The 22,828-nt window shown below is 43.2% G+C and overlaps 1 protein-coding gene across 1 annotated transcript; it reads left to right on the forward strand.

The window, feature by feature from the left end:
* Positions 1–3,953: 3,953 nt before the first annotated feature.
* Positions 3,954–21,552, forward strand: RAD21L1 (RAD21 cohesin complex component like 1). Its single transcript, XM_018556382.1, has 13 exons — positions 3,954–4,085; positions 7,174–7,347; positions 7,456–7,585; positions 7,943–7,951; positions 8,681–8,780; positions 10,513–10,613; positions 12,295–12,459; positions 13,023–13,139; positions 16,929–17,158; positions 19,002–19,128; positions 19,311–19,438; positions 20,236–20,313; positions 21,364–21,552. The coding sequence occupies exons 1-13, from the start codon at positions 3,954–3,956 to the stop codon at positions 21,550–21,552; spliced, it is 1,680 nt and encodes a 559-aa protein (XP_018411884.1).
* Positions 21,553–22,828: the final 1,276 nt, after the last annotated feature.

Raw genomic sequence — 22,828 nt, forward strand, 5'->3', positions numbered from 1 at the left:
GGCTGTAGGTTTGCCACCTGGACAGTCCGGGTTTTGAATGCTGTGTCCGGGTTTCATGTCAGGCAGACAGGGGCAATTAAAATTAAGATGGGGGATAATGGCCCCCCCACTGAGAATAGTCTCAAATGTGATATTTACATATGAATGGGCAGTGCTATTTACATATGAATAAGCCACCGCTCATTCTAAAAAACAAAATGTCTGCGCGTCGCTTTAGTGTTTGGGTTTCGCTTCAAGAATAGGTGGCCCCTTGATTGCAGAGTCACTGTTTCAGAAATATGGTATGTAGACTGGAATCTCTGACTTTACTTGCTGCATGCTTGTTTTCAGCCAGCCACTCAGGAAGTGATGACTAGGCAGAGGCAGCCAGGAAAATGGCGTTTACAGCAGCTACTTTCCTACGATGCCCTGCTGCAGGGGTAAATGAGTGCAAGTCAGAGACGGTCAATTCATACTTCTAATCATGTCACATCAATTATTATATAGCAAAATGATATCTATTTGTAAACAGTCGAATTCAGCCAATCAAGTTACTTACGGGCGGTCATGTGACTCCTGCCCTCCGACCGTTTTTTTCTTTCCGTCAGCGTCCAGTATTCAAGCCTTCCCAATGGCCACGTGACCCTGCCCTCGCGCAGACCGTTTTCTACGCTCCGATTGTATCAAGTGTCTGAACGGCCACGTGACCCTGCCGCGTTCAGCCAATCAAGCCCCTCCTACGCTGGCGCGCTTTACGAACATCCACGTGACCCTGCCCTCGCGCAGGGGGCTATTACCCGTCCAGTCCGCCCGAGGCAGAAATATAAAAAAAAAGGCGGGCTCCGCAAATCCCGTGCCAAGCCCTGTCAGGTTGTATCTCTTCCCGGTTCGTGTTTTCTGCTTGGGGTGGCTAGGGACGCTGGGGGTTGTAGTCAATTAGAGAAAGGGGGAGTGACCCGACATGGCTGCTTTCAGGGAATGGAATAATATAAATGACGTCATTAGGAATGTGAACTGAGGTGGACGTTGTGGTGTCTTGTCTGTCCGTGTGCAATGTTGTCAGCTTCTGTGGTAAATGTTAGTTGCCTGGTTCTGCTTTGTGAGCAACATGGCAGCCAGGCCTCTAGTATTTTCTGCAGGATGGAAATAATAAAAGCTGGTTGCCTGGCAACAAGCCAACATGAGCTTCAAAAATGGACCGGAATAAAACTATGAGAGAGACAGGCGATGAGCATTTTCAGAAATATAGTTCAGCGGTGGCAGCCTGTGTGTCAACCTCGGATGGGTTTCCAGCATTCAATGAGGACGCTGTCACATGGACGTGAATGGCTTTCATGAAGATGTTAGACGCCTGGCCGTGTCCAGTCACCCCAAAACCCAGGGATAGCCCCCCCCCCCTGTTATGGTCCACCCCCCATCCAAAGAGAGCCAAGCGAATACCATTTCCTGAAAGCCAGTTCACTCCTATGTGCAGGCGTCCTCGTTTCCATTAAGTAATGCACAAATCTGCCATGATTCCTCTCCAGCATCGCAGACCTGAGCGATCCCTCTGCTCCGTACGACTGCCAGGTGACCGGTATTTCCCAGCACAGTCCTCCCATCATCCAGACAGGAAATGTCCATCGGGTTGCCATGGTTTCTGATTGTAAACATTTATATATTGTTCAAAACTTCCTGTACCTGGCCAGTCATGGACAGAAATATTGGCACCCCTGCATTCCTGTCAGATAATGCACCACTCGGCGCAGGAAATGGTATTCGCTTGGCTCTCTTTGGATTCGCTTGGCTCTCTTTGGATGAGGGGTGGACATTTGTGTTTTGCATTTAGTTGCGACTGACTTGCAGAACTTACCTTCACGGCGGTGCTCAGACCCGAACAGCCAATCACCAGGCCCACGTGGCGCCACATTGGGGTCCATGATACACCAAAATTTACACCAAAAATGGTACTATGGGTAAAATGCCGATAGTACCATAACAGCCGAAAATTCAGCTTCTCCTGCTGGACACCCGTCTGTGTCCCCTCCGATGCCAGCTGCTTTCCCCCTCCTGTGTCAGCAGAGGCAGCGGGGATCGGAGGGGACGCAGACCGGAGTCCAGCAGGGAGGAGAGAAGCTTTCAGTAGGCCAAACGGGACGGTGCTGAGAGGAGAGAGTTGTCAGAGGAGGCCGAGCTCTCCTCCGGCATTGCCCCGCTCAGCCTCCTGTGACAGGCGGAGGAGTCAGGATCAGGGGCGTCCCGTGGGTGGGTGTCACCCGGAGCGGAGACCGGGTGACACCCACGCATCGTGCATGCGTGAGCATCTAATTGATGTCAACACGCATGCGTGACCGTCTAATTGACGCCTGCCGGCGGACATCTTGTTGATGGAAGCCGGCAGAGAGAGGAGGGGACGTTCTCCCGGCGGAATGAGGTGTGCCGCCGGGTCCCCTCCTCTCTTCTGACACTGTTGGGCTCTTGGTCCATGACCAGGTGCCCGACTTTTTAGATTGAGTTACACCAAAATGACTGTCATTATGGTGTCACAAGGGGGGTGCGGGCCGCACCCCCTTGTGACACCACTGGTCAGGATGGAGATCACTCGGTGATCAGAACTGATTGCCGAGTGTTTATAAATAACTAAGGACATAGTATTCTTACTGTGTCCCCAGATAGGAAAGGAACAGGAAGTGTTCTACATCATTTCCTGTTCATTCAGAATTGTGGACATAGTAACTTATACTATCTCTACAGTTTATGAATGGACAGGAGCACTCAGTATAGAGGATTCCCGGTCATTCATAACAGGGGTTGCAGAATAAGAAAAAGGGACTCTGTGTCCTCAGAAATGTCCCCAAAGCCCCCAACAGTAAAGTGAAAATAAATAATAATAATAAAATAATTTTAATATAATGTAAACATTTTCAAAAAGGTTGGGGAAAAAAATAGTCAGACAATTTGTATTTTTGAGGATTAATTTCCTTATTGAACAACTCCAGAGCTCTCGGTCAATCCAAAATGGTAATAAACCTCAAACCTGAATATTGAAGAAGGTAAATGGTAAATATTTAAGCAACTAAATGGAAAACAGAAATGTTCCGTCTCACTTGTTTATTTTCATGTGTTAAAGTGAGAAGAATAAGAAACAAACAACTTAACATTTACAAATAAACATTTCTGACATTTTCAAAAACAAAATCAGTGACCAATATCACCAATACCCGTCCTGAGCCTCCCATCCATGGAGTCTGTCAGTCCTCAGCCTCCCATACACGGAGTCTGTCAGTCCTCAGCCGCCCATCCATGGAGTCTGTCAGTCCTCAGCCTCCCATCCATGGAGTCTGTCAGTTTCTTCATCTGTTGACCATCATGTTTTTGTGCAGCAGCAACTACGGCCCCCCAGACACTGTTCAGAGAGGTGCACTGTTTTCCTTCACTGTAACTCTCTCATTTAATAAGGGCTCACAAGTTCTCAGTAGGGTTTAGGTCAGGTGAGGAAGGCGGCCATGTCATCATTCTTCCATCTTTAAGGCCACGCAGTGGAGTACTCGGATGCGTGCGATGGAGCATTGTCCTGCATACATATCATGGTCAGACGTTTTCCTGTAGCACGGCTTGAAGAAAGTGTCTTCTAAAACCTGGCAGTAGTTTTGGGAGTTGATTTTGAGTCCATCTACAACCCGAAAAGGTCCAACTAGCTCATCTTTATTAATACCAGCCCATACCAGTACCCCACCTCCACCTTGCTGGCGTCTGAGTGGAAGTGGAACTCTGTACCCGTTACTGATCCAGCCACCTATCCACCCATGTGGTCTATCAAGAGTCACTCTGATCTCATCAGTCCATAAAACCTTTGTAAGATCCGTCTTCAGATATTTCTTGGCCCAGTCCTGACGTGTGTTCAGTGGTGGTCGGGTTTCCTTACCTCGGCCATGTCTCTGAGCACTGAACACCTTGTACTTCTGGGCCCTCCAGGTAGGTTGCAGTTCTGGAATATGACGGCACTGGAGGATAACGGCTTCCTGGGAGCTTCACGTTTCATTCTTCTCAAATCTTTGGCGTCTTTCTTTCTCAACACGTTTCTGGCGACCCTGCTGCCTATTTGCAACAAAACGTTCGATGGTTCTGTAATCACATCCCAATATCTGAGCAAGTTCAAGAGTCCTGGATCCCTCTGAAAGAATTTTTACAATTTTTGACTTTTCAGAGTCAGCTAAATCTCTTTTTTGGCCCATTTTGCCTGAGGAAAAGAAGCTGCCTGTGTTGTTTGTAATATGATAGTGGGTGTTGATCTCCTAAGGCCACACCCCCCTCATTACACAAATAAACATCACCTGATATGCTGACATCCAATAAGCCTTCAAGTTTATACAGCTTGGAGTTGGACAATATGCATAAAAATGGTGATTTGGTCAAAATGCTCACTTGCCTAATAATTGCGCACACAGTGTATACATGCACATACAGTATGTGTATAGATATATGGCAAGTTTTAGGATAACTCAGGGAAATAGAAACTTTCTTCTTATTTCCTGTCCCAGAGTAGTGAGAGGAAATCACTGGAACAAATGTCCCCTCTATCTCAGTGCTAATAGACACAAGGAGAAATACAGGGGGGGAATCTACCTAGCGGGGCCACAGACAGGAGTTCTTACCCTCCTCCAAGACTAAAACATACATAGTGTTATACATGCACTTTCAGGAAAATAGGTTCTAGTTTTCCTTTAAAACGTGGAACATGTTTATGTCATACAACGGCAAGGTTCCCAGGATGCTTTGCGGCCCTGAGAAAACCTTGAAGGGGCGCCAGTTTGACAGTCCTGAGAGGATAAATCATTGAAGATGGAATGGGAAGTGCTTTGAGAGTGTTAAAGAACACTCTTAGATTGCAGTCCCAGGCGGTAAGACTATCAGCTTCTAGTCATAATGGCGTCTCACTGTTCCCTTCGAAGGAAGGTAGACCAAATAAAGGAGACTTCGTTATTTAGTCAATATAATTTGGACCCAAATATTTTCATATGTTTAAGGGGGGTTGCTCGATAATAAATAATTGCCTGCCTGTTTAAAGTACTGTAGATGTACATTGTATGCATGCAGGCTGCCCAGTTTTGAAGTGGTCGTGTATAGAATGGATATGCTGAAAAGCAGAATATGGAAATGACTCAGAGCATTGTGCCAGATGGAGCACAGCTTGGAGCATATTTAAACTGTATTGCTTGCACATTTCTTGTTTGTAAGATCAGTGCAGCAAATCTTGTCACAGGCCATAGCAAGGCCACCGACTTTTCATCCTCCACATCACCGAAAATCTCATTTATTCAGGCCTCATTCACACCAGGCTCTAAGGTCCAGCTGCTTGCGTCCAGGGGCAATGATCTCTGTCTCAGCTGTTAAAAGCCACACGCGATTCCAGCCACAAGAATCTGCAGAACTGAATTTGCAGCTGCGCCATAAAGCCAAGAACAAGGTCTTAGAACAGACCTGGGCATTCTAGGCCGGTCGGCCTTATCCACCCCTTGGTCTGTGGCAGTTCGGCCTGCGGTCCACACATGGACCGATCACCGACCTGCACTCATTTATGGTTGGCTGACAGTGGATACACTGCTGTCCACTGCCACTCATAGATTAGCACAGGCCAGCGATCAACCCATATCTGAATTACGTTCGCATTGCAGCCAGGAGGTTTGTTTTGGGTGCTATACAAATGAATGGCAATTAAACACACCTGCCGCACTGTAACGCACGATAGGAGCATTGCGTGGTACCGTTTGTTGATCACATGAGAAACTGGGACTGCTGTGGAGGGCCAAACCAACTGTCCCTATTGATTCGGCCATCCACAACAGTCCTAGTTTTTCATGCGGCCCCTTTAAAAAATTAATTGCCCACCCATGCTTAGAAGATGCATTAAAAGTGAGCCTGCTATAGCTCTCTCTCTAGCATCTCTATGGATAGGCATAGAGATGAAGAGGTGGCCACCTTGGGCACTTGAGCAGGTTGAGGTGCAAAAAAGGCAGGACCTGCACTCTATCATGCTGAAGTAGTTCACAGCTCATGGAGGACGGCTCACTTTGGCCTTTTCCACTTGGGTGCTAAAGGTCCTTGTCCTAGCACTGGAACAGTAACAATCCGTGTACCCATTGCACTCCTTACCGCTAATCCGTGATGATGGGTTGGGTGCATCAGCAGTCGACGGATGGCCACCGTCTGAATAGAATATAGGAAATTATGGACACCGGCAATAAGTGTTTTGTTGCATTTAAACGTCAATAAAGAGACGTTATTCTACCTTGGAGTGACGGTGTCCATAATTTCCTAGCACTGGAACAGACAGACAAGAAACCAGTAACTACATTGTAAAGTATTCACAACTTTATTGACAAGTTGTGGACCACCATCACTTACGGATTAATTTTAAAAAAATTCCACCCAGAGTACATGGCACTAGTGCTCCTAGATGGCACTGACAAGTATAGGAATTTCCTGTACTCATTAGTAGCTTCTAGGGATGCTAGTGGAAAAGGCATGCCAAGCACAACTTTTTTTTAAATGAACCCCTTATTGTCAATAATGTTACACATACTCTTCAATCAAGTTACTGCTTGTATGCGGTCTGTATCCTAGTGAGGTTGCTATCTATAGAAATGTGCTCTTGCTTCTAAAACAAGTTCTAAAATCTGCAGACGCACACCCACTTCTGCGGTTTGTTGGACTCTAAGCAACATCTCACCAAAAGAGAATCCTTTGATGTGTGCCACCTTAGAACTTATAATACAGAATCAGTGTAATGGAAGCAGTGTCAGCCTAAAAACAGGACAAAGTAGCATGCTGGCTAAATGCATAGCAATCTGATAAAGATGTAGGATAAAAAATTGTGTATGCTTTAAAATAGAACTACACTCGGACTGGAGGTGAATGGACACATACTGCAAAAAAGGGGGCAGTGTCTATGGTTGACTATCTATTATTCCCTACAAGCCAGCTTGACACGGTCATCACACCCTTTTCTCTACAAATACTAGAGGGTATCAATACTGCACCAGCCCAGTACTGGGCAGCTGTAAAAAGTATTACTTCTCATAACAGGTTTATAGTTATTACATATTACAGCCATGTACCTTTTCTTTTTTAAACAAATATAACTACAGTATTGTTAGTAAACAAAAGAATATGTCAATGTGTCAAAGTAATAACAATCAGTATCATGTATTGCAGCTTGTAGATGTCTGTGAGTTTTTAAAAAAAATGTTTTACACACATGTTCTTCTGGACAAGCATGGGATCCTGGCCAAGATATGGATTGCAGCTCACTGGCACAAGAAACTGACCAAGAGCAATATATTTGAATGCAACCTTGAAATGGCCATCAAGAATATCGTGTCTGCAAAGGTATATATGCTGAACCATGTTGCCAGATCGTTATTTGTGGTGTTATACAGCTGTGGGTGGAAAATAGCTGGGAACCGACTTTTAATATCTTAAACATCTGTCTTGTAGATGGTCATGTCCTTGAGAATATCAGGACATTTACTTCTTGGAGTAGTGCGAGTGTACAACCGAAAGACAAAATATCTGCTGACCGACTGCAGTGACTCTCTGCTCAAAATGAAACTTGCCTTCCGTCCAGGTATCCGGAAGCTGATGGTGCTAAATGGGGGTAGTAGTAAAGAATGTGATTTATAAAACTTGGATTTTATAAAGACTAACTATTGCTTGCCGGTTTATAAGTTACTTGCAAGTTGAATAATATGTGTGCTTTTTCTATGTTGTGTACTTAAAACCCAACTCTTTTTTTTAAATTTCTTGTCCCACGCCAGCAAAAATAAAACAAAAACTATCTCTGGCTGCAATACTCACCCTATCTCCAGCAATGCCTCCCATAGACTTCCCACTGTGATCCAATGCCGGTACTCTTGGATTAAATGTCACTCAGCATTGTTTAAACCGCCTTCTTTATTTTTTAACTTATTTTCTGTTTCCTCAGATTCTTCAGGTAAGGAGAAACATGACATTTGTGTATATGTTATATACAAAGACCATTCCATGCAACTAGTCTATGGCATTCAAAGCGATATCCATAGAGTATTAGTACATGGGGCTGGGGAATACATAGACATGGTACATAAGGTGGAAGAGGGGGGACTTTTAATAGTAGCCTTGCTTGGGTATCAGCAAACAGAGGCAAGTTAATCTTTCTGTGAGCTCAGGGTATCAAGGACCAATCTCCTTGGAAGTGTGTCATCAGGTCGCTCTGGACTCACAGTAGACTGCTGCAGAAAAGGTGACAGAACATAACATGGCAGTGCTCTCTGCAGCATTCAGGACCTGCTCACTGCCAGTGGAAGAACAGGACCTGTGATGTCATGTAACCGGGCTGAAGACTGCAGGAAAAAAGGTTTGTATGTACATAAAAAAAACAAGTGCAGTGGCGCTTCCCAGTAAGGGGGGTGGAGTTGGGCTTTATAGAAAACCTGTGCTTTGCCCACGATGAATAAAGCTATAGGTTCATGCTACCTCCCTTACTTCTATGTGACGGCTTCCTTGTAATACAGTGAGTTGGTCTTATTGCATACTGTTGTGGCTGTCTATTGAATGTCAATATTCTGTTTTCATCTCTTTTACTGCTTACTAAATAAAGAATGTACAAAAATAGAGCAATGATATTGAAGGTGCACTTGGCTGGTATTGTATTGTGTCTAATCTCTGACTACCTTGTTTGTAGAAATGTTGGATCTGTCAGATACCAATCAGGAAGCTCAGTATAAATCCATCACTCGTCAAGAAGAGTTCTATGATTTTAATAATCAGCTGCCTGATTTAAAGTAAGTTTTAGAATTATTTTTTTTCTCATTTTACTGTAACAGGTGAACCAATTACATTTTTATTATTTCACTGCTTGGGAAATGCACCCTCTCTACATAGGCGTGCGCAGGGAGTGTGCCAGGTGTGCAACCCCTAATCACCCCGAGCGCAACATCGAAACAGCAGGTGCCGTGTTTTTAGTAACTGATCCGGGGGAGAGATCACAAAGTTCTTCTCCCCTGCTGGAAGAGGTAAGGGTCAGGTGAAGAGCTGGGAATCTGGTATGCCCAAGGTCTTTGTATGTATTTATGTAATAAGACACGCACACACGTGTTTGTACCTATGTGCGCACATCCCAATGCACTAGGCCTCACACTCCGATGCCTCTCTATATGTTTTGTTGGCCATTGTAATCAAGACTGAAAGTTACGGTAAGGGGTGAGGGGAAAACTTTCAATGGGGACACCTGTTCCACTGACCACTATCTAAGCAGGGAATTCCCCTCACTTTGTAGGGATTTCCACCCACTTCCTGTTGCATCTGCGAGACACAAAGTTAAGAGAAATTTCACAGGACAGAAAAAATCAGGAGAGAAAAATGTATCCCTTTCCTACTCTACATAAAAAGTATTTAAGTCCTGGCTGTAGTTCTTCTTCCCAGCAATAAAGTCCCAGAGAGTTATAAGAAATTTTCAGGTGGTTGAACTATCTATCACCTCCCAGTAAAATATCAGTTTTGGGAGGAATGACTCTTCATTATTTTTGGAATAAAAATATTTTTAGAAATGTTTTTAGAGAATCTCCTGTTATTTCATACTTTTGTATGGTTTAGGCCCCGTTCACACCTTTCCGTTTTGTCGGGCGTTCAACGCTCTATGAACGCTCTACAAAACGTACAACCATGAAAATCCCATTGTTTTCTATGGGTATGGTTCACACCTTTCCATGTTTCCGCACGTCTGAACGCCCTACAAAACGGCTGACGCCTAAACAAGTACATGTACTTCTTTGGGACGTTTTGGAGGGCGTTTTCCATTGAAATACAGCCAAGTAGCCTTCGGAATCGCGCGACGGTCGCGCAATTTTTTTACCGCGATTCGCGGTAAAAAAAAACGCGTGACGGTCGCGCGACAGACGTGCATGCGTAATACGCCTAGGTGTGAACCCAGCGTTAGGGTTTTTAGGAGCTCTCTCTTTTATTCGGCAACTTGTTTCCTGTATTTATTTAAAGCAGTTCCATATCTATGGGTAATGGGGTCCCATAACAAAACCGCTAAGGGGTCCTATGTCTCTCCAGTCTCTGTGTTAAAAGCAATATCTTTAGTTCAATATTTATTTTCATATAATTTGTGAATAGATTCACCAACTATATTTACATTTTTTTCACTCAAATGTATTTGCAAACTGCTATTGCCACAGGTAACCAGACATCTCCTTAGAGCCCCCCCTCCAGGCCGACTCCATAGCAGTCATATGGTCAGCTATGGCTATTGTTTCCCCCTTGTTTTTAAGATAAATAATATTAGCATAGGAGGGGAATTATAGGATATTCATCTCGGTGTATAGATTGAAATTCCTGGTTTCAATTACAGTTAGACAAAGAAAAAAATCAAGTGGTTTTATTACGTTTTATTGATATTTTTCTGCATGTGACATCATCACAGAGTATGATATTTTCCTGAAACATTAGCCTAGGTTGCTTATTGTTCTTAAATTCTGAATTTATTTCTGTGTTTTTGCATACCTTTTATAGTAACATTGAAGCAGTCGATCATTTCACACTAAACCAAAGCCGTGTAGAGGACATCACAATGAAAGAAGATTATAACCGGCAATGTATTCAAGAAAGCATTGGTGAGGACTCGACTATGTTATAAATAACAGAGAGGCTTGTTCTCTAACCCTGCATTAGGTCAATACACAATGGCTCTATCGGTCAGGTGTATTGGGAAAATGAATGGGGAAAATAGAAAGGCAGTATTACTTTAGAAACAGACCCAATGAGTTACTAGTCTGTGTGTATAACCGTGTGCTTGTTTTATAAATAACAGTGTAATCAGGTATATGAACTAACATGAGAGAATTGACTGGGGATATATCGTGAGCTTTGTGTTCTAGTTTGATGAAGTGAATGCCACTCAGACTATCAAGAAGCTTTATTTAAAGCTGAACTCCAGACAGGCATATAAATAAATGAAGTACATATTAAAGGGTTATTAATCTACTAGCAAGCAATAGATCTTGGGGCGGGCGCATGCGCAGTTCAAATGTTCGGCCAGGTGACGAGGAGAGACACAAGGTAAGTCTATGGAGCAGCATGCACCCACAAAGAGTCCATGGGACATCAGAGAAGAGGAGGACAGAGGAGTCAGTGCTGGATCGGAGACCCGCACCAGCGCTGGAGGGTCCGTAAGGAAGAAGATGATCGGATTAAGAGACATCATTTAAGGTAAGTCCTGACACTAACATTGGGTGGGGGAAAACAAGTAACCTTTAATGTCACTTTAAGTTGTAGTTTTACCTGCGAAAGTATATGTGTCTGTTTATTAAGTCCCGATATTTACACAGACCTGCCACACAGCTACAGTTCTACCTTGCACGGAGCTACAAGAGATAAATACCAACCCAGTTGCTCTGGTACTTACATTAGTTGTATTTTAAAATATATTTAGTTATTTGTTAAGAATACACAGCTGTGTTTTTAGAGTTGGATTTTTTACATCTGCCCGGAGTTTAGCTTTAACCCTTAGACTGCCAAGCAGTGTCCTACAACCTGTTTAGTGTGCAGCCCTTTTTGCTCAATGTCCCCAGGCTCTCCTGCCACTCCTGGGGGCCTAGAGACTTCCTGCAGAACAGTCAGGATGGAGTGCGGTGGAGTTTCGGGGACCTGCGTAATGAACCTGAGAGCACTCAGATCAGAGTACTTCCAGGTTCCTGGCATACTGTAGTCAGATGAGTGGATTATTTGTCCCCTATCTGCTTGGTCTCAGTGCATCACCCCTGATGCCTCCCAGAATACCAGTCATGCTCTTGTTTTATTGCACATTACCACAACACATAAGTATAAGGCCTCATTCACACTGTAATTGGCCCGCACGTACAGCTCCGTGCTGCGTGCAGCGCCTTATCGAGCAGCTCCTAGGAAGGACAGGTGCTGCGTGTGATTGATAATCAGCCCCTGTCCTCTATGGGAGTACGCGGCCTCAAGTGCAGGTCCGTAGGGGCGCTCACCCGTACAGACGTGCAGGGCGGCTGAGCGTAGGGGGGCGTACGGCCGTGTAGTCCCATAGAAAAGGACGGGGGCTGCGTACTAAAAACACGCAGCACCTGTCCTTTCCAGGAGCTGCCCGATACGGCCGTGCACGCAGCACGGAGCTGTACGCTCGGGCCGATTACAGTGTGAATGAGGGCTTAAGGAGCCCATATAAGTCCATAATCATGTCATTGCTTCTCATTACAGTGGAAATGTGGCCACAGTAAAGAATTCCAGATGATTTTGCCGTGTATGACTCTACACTTTGAATCTATTCTACAGGAAACCTAGATCCACTAAGAGAGGAGTTTAATAATGAAAGCAGTTTTGAAGTAAGCACCAACAGTGTTCTTCCTGAGAGCAGCTTTGTGGGTCTCAATGAGGATGCCGAAAACCTTTTTAACCATGACTTATTTGGAGATGAAGACACTGCTGCAAATGTTTTCGGTATGTCACCATTGTGTGTGCCTAGCTGTGTTGTATTATAGATGTACAGTTTATAGAATACAGCACACAGCATGTTGTTCTGTTCAATAAGGATCAAAAGACGCAAACATTGCTCCAGCCAATGACATGGCACTTGGAAGGCCTGTTATGTAGAATTATTACACTGTCCACTGTGGGATCTCATAGAATAGCCTATATCAGAGGTAGCCAAACTTTGACCCTCCAGCTGTGGTGGATCTACAAATCCCATGAGGCATTGCAAGATTCTCAGCCACAGACAAGACTCCCGGAGAGTAGGATCATGGGATTTGTAGTTTCACCACAGCTCGAGGGCCGGAGTTTGGCTACCCTTGGCCCATATGATCCACAAACACATAGACTGTATGAAGCAACACTAATACACTGGTTTACAAATTGCACAGGAACAATACAAATGTGAAATGTTACATTTATCTTTACTGAACTTATAACACATTATACTGTATGTTGGATCCTGCTATAGATTTATCTGATAAAGGAATTTTCTTTCAACCAAAATAATCACACCTTCTGTTTTTCCTTAGCTTACAGTACGTTGTTTGCAGAATACAATCCCCTGGACATGGATGCGAGCAAAGAGGTAACTCTGCTAGCCAGCCCACTTGCCCAAGAGCAATATTTAGAGGGTGAGCTTCTTGCAGGTATGTATAAGCTACAGTTTGTTAAAGAGGTTATTCCGATTCTATTTAAAACTCGCCCTTGGAGCTGCCTGCTGTTTTAAAGTGTATCTAAATCCAAGTACAAAAAATAATATATTGCAGCTAAGCAATTGGTTTCCAAGGGAAGCTAAAGAGAGCCAAACAGCTAGGAGCCATTGCCGCTATAAAGCTCCTTGTCTGCTCCTTTTAAAGCAATCGATCGGCAGGTGCTTCAAGCATGACACCATCTGTAGTGTGGGCAAGGGTAGCTCCGCTAACAGGGGGTTGTATTTTCATTACTTTTCTTATATATGAAATTGTGTGGAAGAGAGCAGAAGTATAAATTAGCCCTTATTGTTTACTGACTATGCGTCTGTAATTTTGTGTGTGTGTGTGTATACAATAATTTTTGTTTTGCGTATGGTGGTGTGCCTCTTTATATTGTACATCACTTTATAAACACAAGGAGGGGAATTTATCAAAGCTGGAGCAGACAAAATCTGGAGCAGCTGTGCATGGCAACCAATCAGATTCTCTCTTTCATTCCAAAAACTTAACTCAACAAACTGAAGAGAGATTTAGATTGGTTGCCGTGCACAGCTGCTCCAGAGTTTGTCTGCTCCTATTTTGATAAATTCCCCTCTTAGGCCTGGTTCACACCTGGGCGTTTTATAGCGCGTTCCTACGCTCTGTAAAACGCTCAACATGTGAAAACCAATGATTGCCTATGGGCATGGTTCCCACCTGGGCGTTTTACAGCGCGTAAGAACGCACTGCAAAACCCCCTACGCCCAAAGAAGTACAGGAGCTTCTTTGGGGCGTATTTGCCGTGCGTATCCATTGGGATACAGCTAGGTAGCCCTCGGAAACGCGCGTTTTTTTACAGGGAATCACGGTAAAAACGTGCGACAAACGCGCATATTCCATACGCCTAGGTGTGAACCCAGCCTTAGTGTTTATAGTACTAGATAATAATAAGTGTTTGATGTACTGTGTGTATGAAAAGCACTGTGCATGAATTGTGGGACTCAATCACAGGCCTTGGGCAGATTTTTCAGATCGATGCAAATCAATTCAAGTAACTTTGGATGACCTTGGCAGTAATCCCAGGCCTTCTCACTAATACTTTTTCTGTATGTGAAAGGTCAGTTATTATTAGAGCGAGTGGTAATATAAGATCAATACATATCAATAACTCAATAGATTCTGTTAAGTGTGAAAAGTCACGTGCTTCAGTCATGCAGTATTTATAACCAGTGTTGTAGAAAATTAGTGCTAACACCTACTATATTAAAACTTTTCTGTCATTCACAGTAGAAGCACATGTTCATTGGCTGCTGCATGTGGTTGAATGAACCCCATATTTAATTTTATTATGCAATATAGACAGTAAATTATGTAGGTAGCCAGGAATCATGCAGTTTATCAGACAAAAGGGGTAATAGTGGCCTTAAATGACATCATCATGGTTAGCATTGGTTGCTAAAATCAAGATGTTTCTGTTCTGTCCGGAGGCAGTACTCAGTACCTCTGACAGTTGGAGGTGTGATTTATTGAAGCTTGTTGGAAAATATCTCAGTGAATAGAATTGACCATTAAATTTTCCACATAGAGGAGTGAGAAAGGAGAGAATTGTATCTCCTCACCTGTTCTTGGAGGTTTTTTGGGCAGTTCAGTGGCCACCTATGAAAAAATCATCTTTGATGTCTCTGCTAAAATAACTTGTTTGGTGACGTACTGGTTACATCCTCTGGTAGGGCAGCCCATGTGTATTTCTAGTAATGTGCATTGTTTTATCAGCAGCTAATTCAAGTAACACAGACCCGGAAATGCCAATGGAAAATCCTGCCGAAGGAAATAGCAGCTCACTTCAGTCTGAAATTAGCTTTGTCCTGGAACCCTTGGATGCTACAGGTACTCAAAATATAGTCTTAATAATTACACAATGTGAGATGTGCACTATAAGGCAAAAGGTATATGGAAACCACTGTGTCTCTTTTCACTGACCACTGTGTAAGGGGCGGTCTTCTTTTTACTGAACATAGTTGTATGGGAGGCACCTCTCTCACTGACCATAATGTAAAGATGCCCTTCTCCCAGTGACCGCTAATGCCACTTCCACTGACCACCAATGTAAGGAGGCATTTCTCCACAGACCAGTGTTTGGATGTCTGCCTGTGTTTCTTTTATAGACATTATTATTTTTCATTTGTGATTGTTACTGAAAACTATTTTGAAAATATAGAGCAGGAGGTGTTAAACAAATGCTCTACCTTCAGTGTCCAATACTCTAGCTATGCCACATTATTTTATTCAGCATTATATATAACATTTACTGATCTTGCTCATGTAGAGTCGACTATAAATATATATTTTAGCAGGTGTTCCCTGAAAGCTGAAAATTCTATCAAGGGTGTGATATTTGGGGAAATTAGCACAAATGGTGAACACTCAAAGACGAGTCTTGAAGCCACTTTAACATAACAGGACAGACTTTATTTCTTTCACAAACGAACAACAACTTTCTTCAGTGATAACACAGGGTCGCTTGTATTTCAGCAAAACCGAATGTATGACATAATCTCACCCACTTCAGGTTGTTGCACATATTCCTTGTGTCCCAGTCCCCGAACATTAGGGTTTTTCTTAACAGAGCCACAGTCCACCTCTCGTGGGACTCTTAACCACATCCCTCATGTGTCACTGGCTCTCTTTGTCTCCTGGAGCCCTGAACACCAGCCAGCACCCTTTCCATAAGGGCTGTGCACAGGTGTGCAATCATTAGGTACTGGACACTACTAAACCACGAACCAAGGACTGGAGATCTCATCCCTCCCAGTTCCAGGATCCCATGCCAAATCCATAAAACCTGGGAAGAACTGCACAGTCAGCTCTTTCCCCCTTCCTTGAATTTGCTTCCTGGAACTGCTCAGTGCCTCTGGCTGAGAGTTCTGGGTGACTACAACCCCCAGTTCTACTGTTGGATTGCCACGCAATACCACAAGGGTTAATCTGAGATAAAATAGTTCAGAAAGGTTGTCTTAGAGCAAGGATAGGCAACCTTGGCACACCATGTTGAACTGAGTTTTTCGGTTGTCTGTCATATGCTTACCCTCATCAATACCATATGCTATGAGCTATGTTTAATAGAAAACCAAGGTCAGGAATTCTAGTGACAGGAATGGGGTTTCCCTGCAGTGCTGCTGTCTTTTGATTTTAGTGAGAGTGTGGCATTGTGTAGAGGTGTGAATTCGCATGAAAGGACAATCTGCTTCCTTGGCTGTATGCCTGATCATATTCTGCCATCTGGACCACTCATTATTTATAAAAAAGGTTGTTTTAATCTTTTTTTTTTCTTTTTGAAAATACAAAGTAGGTATGTCCTTTACCCCTCAATACCTGTCCAGTGCACCAAGCATACAGGTCATTCTCCCCAGAGCTAGAGAGCAGTGGACTGGTGTAAAGAGTTTGGGGCCCGAAGGCCTCCCATAAACACCAACCCATCTTGAAGGTGAATCTGGCTTAATCTCCCACTTGTACTGGAAACAGAGAAAAGCTGGTCTATAGCCACCAAAGAGAAGGGCCTTCCTATTGTTACATAGTATTTGAGGTTAAATAAAGACATTAGTCCATCAAGTCCAACCTATTGAGGTTGCTTCACCCATGAACTGGATTAAATGTTCTAAGGCCCTTGAAAAATATATCAAATATTATATCACTAAAATGTGCCATTTATAGAATACAACTAACTTTCTAGTTGAAGGATTCCTAAGGACTTATTGCTTTATTTAGAAATTGAAAAGAGAAAGCGAACAAGAAAAAAAAGGAATCTTACGGTGGATGATTCAAAGCAGATTTCCAGCACCTTCTTCCGTCAACAGCTGGAAGACACTTTAGATACCCTGACCACCATGGATATTGCTCCCCCCACACACTGCATGATGGAGTGGAAGAAGACCGGAGGGGTTCAATGGCTGCTATCTGAGCCAGCTCAGCCTGTAATCAACACTGACCTTCAAATGGTAAGCAGTGTCCAAAAAAGTATATTCCCCAAATGGCACTTTAGACCTCTCTCAAATGACTATCACATTTCTTTAATAACATAAAACACTGCAATCATTGTGTATTTTTCATTCACTTGTACAAACAACAATATTTTAGCTCTAAAATGTAAAACAAATTACAGATCTATGGTTTCTTGTCAGCAGACTTTGCAGTGGAGTAGAATTATTGTCCAGTATGTCTATTAGACGCTGGGCGAAGTTAGACTAGAATAACCCTGTAAAAGAAGGTTTATACCCACGGGTGGTGAGGGTAAATCTTCCTTATCTTTATGAGTCCTGGGTGCTCCTTCTATATAACACTTCCAAGTGTTCCCCGCTAAACACATTGGTTCCTTCTGCCAACCCTCCATCGCTAGAGGACACAGTAGTGATGTAGGGGATGGTGGGTAGGACAACATTACCCATTGGGGGGGGGGACATGCTATCAGTCACAACCATAAATGCTCATTAGCAGCAGCTATCTTGAACACAGAAAAGGTTTACCTCCCCATTCATGGGATATGCAAGTATAGAGCTTCTTCCTTTACAGGATGTCTTTAAAGTCATACTCTGTGCAAACCGCAATGCAAAGCTAAAAGATATATATGTGAGCAGCCTTGTAATTTTGGCATCCCTGTTGGACAACCTAAGTCAGTGACCCCACATCAGTTATTCAATGCAGCCTGGGTGAGGACCACTGCTTCTGTTTAGTGGACAATGATGGAGCAGCAGCACACTGATGAGGTCATGCCTGTGTTTGTTTTTCTCTGTAAGTATATTTGACTGATAGCACCATGCAAAGTAAAAATGCCCTGATTAGTTACTGTCCCTCCCTTTCTTGAATGCTGCAGCATAGGGTATTACAGACACCAAGACTGTTTCAATTACATTTGCCCTTTCTATACAAACACATTTTTTATATATTCATAACTGGATGAAATATTGTTTTTTTATTTACACTAAAACCTAAGATTTGCAAGGCCCAGGATCAGAGCTTCTTCTGATTCTACCACCAAAATTATGGAGCCTATAAAGTGGTCTTGAAGCAGCTAGCATGACCAGTGAGATGAGGAGGGTATTTGTGAATTACATTATAATTAAAGACATACTTTGTATACCTTTTTCCTATAGTGAGTGTCTGTTAAAAAATCTTCTTATTTTGTGTACTTTAATAAAATGATGTATTTCTTCATATGGAGTTTCCAGCTAAAAGTTTGATTTGTAAAATGAAAATGCCTGGACAGGAAGCTGAAAAGTAGTGGTGGTGCTGGGGGAAGGGGGTATTTCTGTTTAGAGAGAGCTGAGTTGGGGAAGTGTTGTAGGGTCCCAGGTAGTGATGGACTCAGGCGTGTTCGCAAGCGCCTCGTGCCGAGCCCGCCGGGAAGCTATCAGCGCGCAGGGCCAATCACAGGCACCGAGACATTTCCCCATCTCTGCAGCTGCGGACCGGGAACATGTCTCAGTGCCTGTGATTGGCGCTGATAGCTTCCCGGCAGGCTCGGCACGAGGCGCTTGCGAACACCCCCGGGTGCTCTAACCGTAAAATCCTTTTCTCTGAGTCCATTGAGGGACACAGCTTCCTCCCCTCATTTCCTTTTTTATACCGCTTGCTACAACTGGCAGGTGTGAGGGGTTATGTCCTTAAAGTGACAGGCTTTTATTTTTTTTGCCTAGTGTCCATTTCTCCTGGAGGCAGCAGCATAACCCTACGTCTCAGAATTCTTCAGAGCTGTGTCCCACAATGGACTCAACAACTGTGCTCTGTAATGTTATTCAACAGAGTTTTGTTTTTTTGCATCTATACTAATATGATTCTGTTCAGCTGTTTACACAAAACCAGAGATCAGAGACTGGAAAAAGCAATCGATCAGCCACTACTAAAAAAAAAGCACAAGAAATGCCTTCAGAACCTGAAGTTGAAACACAACAACAAGATCAAGAAGAACAGGGTAAGAATATTATGAACAACTTGCTTTCTACTGTCAGTGATGAATGTGTGGGTAGATGATTTCACTGTGCCCTGCAGCAAGGGATTCTAGATGGGTGCTGGACTCTTAATGAAAGAAAAGGTTTCTTGATTAATATCGTTCATCTGCAAGACATTGATTGTTTATTCCTCGTAACTCTCCAGATCTACCGCAGCTTGAGGCTACTGCAGTGACAGATATAAGCTCCACCTTCAGTGAAGAGCCCTCAGGAATGCATGAATTGCCAGGCTTTGACCAGCAAGTCGCCCATGAGAGCAGCCTGGTACAAGAAGTGAGTTAAGTTAAAAGGAGAAGCATCTTATGTGTTTTACATCCAGAGTGTAAAACTGAATTGCATCCTCAGTCTGTATCCTCTGTTGAAGATAAGTGAGAATGCTGTGTTGCTAAGGCTGACCATAGACATCACCTGATCTTTCTGAAAGTAATGAATGGTGCTAAATACAGTACTACAATTTTATAACTAGTTAGATTACAGCCTTTGTCTCCCTTCACACTATCACGTAGCGGGAACACTTGCAACGGCAATGTGCATCCCAGCCTGTTTGCAGGTGTTTGTGTCCTGCGTTTGCATGTAATGACACTGCAAGCGCGTTGCATGTCTTTTACCCTTTCCATGAACGTGCGTCACGCTGTGCGTGACACACGCGCGTCACACTGTTTGGCGCACGTTCATGGAACACGTAGGTGTGACTAGGGACTTATTGTTGCATTCTACGCATTGTCACTCACTTTTTGAAATACATTTGCCTAATGCAAATGTTAACACTTCCTATTATTGTTGAGAGCTGCCTCATGCACCTTCTTATTGGCCAGTAAGGCTGTCCAGCAGAATGATGGGCCAACCAAATGGTGTGGAAAGGGACAGGTCAGTTCTGCTTGGAAGTGACAACATTTGCATTTGAATGCACCCTAAAGTTTGGGCCCCTGGGTTCTGGACCAGAAAACAGAAAAAGTATGTGCAGGCATCAATCTGGGGGCCAGCAAACTAGCTGAACACTAAGACAGGTGCACTTTAAGAACAAAATCTCCAGTTGTATGTAATATTTGCTAATAATTTCACATTCTCAGGAGCCAACTGAGAGCATTCAAGAAAGTGATGAGCACCAATGGGCCAAAAGAACTCAGAAGATGCTAAACTGTTTAAAAGTAAGAGTCATATTTTGTTACACAAATAAATAAAAGATTGTGTTTGGTTTAAAGGAAGTTTGATCTTCTGCTGTGAATTGTAGTTTCTGGGCTGAAGACAGCCAACAGATGTCACCTCTTCCCTGCCTTTGACAATCATCTATTTTTTATGGGTGAAAAATAAGCTCCGAGGGAGCTGGAGCCCCTGGAGTAGATTAAGCTTTTTATGCTGCAGTGCAGCCCAGGCTTTGGAGAGGTTTGAAGCCAAACAAAGTGTGAGCATCAAACTACTATCTAAAACTTGGACAAAATTTGGTAAATAAAGGTCAGAGATAAATGTCTCCAGATGTGGACCATGTCTGGGCAATGTTTGTTCAAATGTCCACTTATGGTCTCCATCGGAAACCTGTATGACGGGGTGACAACACAGGAGCCCAGTTGGGAGACGGGGACAGTGCATTTTAATCTGTTTAATTTTTTTTAATAAATTCTTTATTTATACAACGGCACACATGAGATACAGTCAAACGAATAACAGTATGAGGATAAATTGTTACATATAGTCAACAGAATGGCATCCGCCAGGGCCACCGCCCTCCTGGGGATCCGACATAAAACAGACATACATCCATTAAGCATATCTCCGACACGGAGACTAGAGCATGTTAATCTGTCGCCGGTTGGGCTCCCTGCCGTTGTGCCATATAAACCGGGTGGCGTCATTGTGGTTTGTAAACATACAAGCACATAGCTTAGTTCAAGTAGGTAGATCGGTGTGGCTCGCTATGCCAATCACCAGTTTTCCAATTTACAAAGGGGGAAGACAGAAGGAAGAGATCTAGGGAAGAAGAGGATGGGGTAAAGCCAGAGCGCATAAGAGAGAGCAGGGAGAGACAGGGGGGAACTTAATCTGTTTTCTATTAATCTGCCCAGCAGTGCTGCGTGCTCCCCTTTTCTCGAGATAAGGCAAAGCCTGCAGACCTTGTCAGTATTTCTATATAACTGTTATCAATCTGTCCAGTATGTTTCCATATTTGCTTTTTCCTGCCTGATATTTGTTTTTTTCCGCAGGAAATAAACCAGTCTGGAGTCAACTCATTTAACTTCAATACTATATGCGAGAACGATAAAAAGAAGGAGGCAGCTACTAAGTTCTACAGCCTCTTGGTGCTAAAGAATAAGAATGCCATCAGGATGGTACAGAACTCTCCGTATGGTAACATCATTGTCATGCCAGGCCCCCAGTTCCACACCCTATGACTGCTCCGTTACCATTTGCTTTAGGGTTTCTAATATTAATGTGTTTCTTTGTCATTTTCAGTGTTATTATTTAAATGCACAAGTTTTGTTGTAACAGTGGACCCCTCTGCAACACCATGGAGTCATTTACATGTTCTTTTATTAATGTTCCTTAAAGTGCCTCTTAAACCGTGATTCGGTCTCTGCGTCTTTTTTTTTTTTTAGAGGATTTTTCAGTAAATAGAATCTGAGCATGGAAATATGTATACACGATATTACCCTTAGGCTAGTTTTATATTATTAATCATTTTCACAATAGGAACCACTGATGCTGTTACCACTGATGTTAGCGTAATAAAGGTGTGATTGTTGTTATTTTAAGGATATGGATAAAGGTCGGCTTTAATTCTTTATTTACTCCATCCAGCAAAGATTGCATATCTGTTTGAAGTTATAATAATCTCTGAGACTTACAGTTGCTCAGATTCAGAACCTTGGTTGTTCTTTCACTGCTGTAATACACTATGGTGAACATTAGGTGGCACCATAACAGACCTCGTATACAGTTATCTTTCCCAGGAGAAACAAATAGGCTGCCAGTGCTGACAACTGCTCATTGTCTGGCTGTCATGCAAACATACCTGCTTCAATATGTAGAGTCACACACAGAAGTACACAGACAAGGAAATCTGACTTCCACTTTCTTGCATACTTGTTTTGGATCAGGAGTTTAGAAAGTCAGCCAGGCAACTAGCATTTTCAGAGAGCGGTCTGCAATGGCAACCTCCGTATTTCGCTTAATAGACATTAACTGGAATATGTTGCTCTTGTTTCTAGGATGGGATTGGAGCCATTTTAGTTATTCCTTTTAGATGTGGAATACGTGTTCTTGATGGACCGAGATGCCGAGCACAAAAACTCCCAAGCAAATGCTTCTCTAACTCCTTCCCATTATGTAGAAAAAAAAAGGACTTGGCTAGAATCCCCTTTTAGGCGGTTGTGATTGGTCTCATGGATGAACGTTCCCTTTAAACGTGAACTAACACAAAATGTCCACTTAGCCGGTTCAGCAGCTGTGAGGACACTGATGTCATCACAAGGGACATATGGGCTCACTGAGCAAGGAGCAGAGTTACACAGTAACACAAACAGCCAATGAGAATTCATCGTTCTCACTGCAGCTGCTAAGGACACGTATTTGATTGGTTTTTATGGCCTTTGCACTGTGATTTTATAGAGAAATGTAAAAATACCTGTGTGTGTGTGTGTGTGTATATGTATATATATATCTATATAT

Source organism: Nanorana parkeri, unplaced genomic scaffold, assembly GCF_000935625.1.
Source record: "Nanorana parkeri isolate BGI_ZX_2015 unplaced genomic scaffold, ASM93562v1 scaffold237, whole genome shotgun sequence".
Classification (NCBI taxonomy): domain Eukaryota; kingdom Metazoa; phylum Chordata; class Amphibia; order Anura; family Dicroglossidae; genus Nanorana; species Nanorana parkeri.

Coding starts and splice junctions, on each gene's coding strand:
- RAD21L1 (XM_018556382.1), top strand. CDS start 3,954: ATGACGGCACTGGAGGATAACGGCTTCCTGGGAGCTTCACGTTTCATT. Junction 8,781..10,512: donor AATCAGCTGCCTGATTTAAA/GTAAGTTTTAGA, acceptor TACCTTTTATAG/TAACATTGAAGCAGTCGATC. Junction 13,140..16,928: donor AGAGGGTGAGCTTCTTGCAG/GTATGTATAAGC, acceptor TGCTTTATTTAG/AAATTGAAAAGAGAAAGCGA.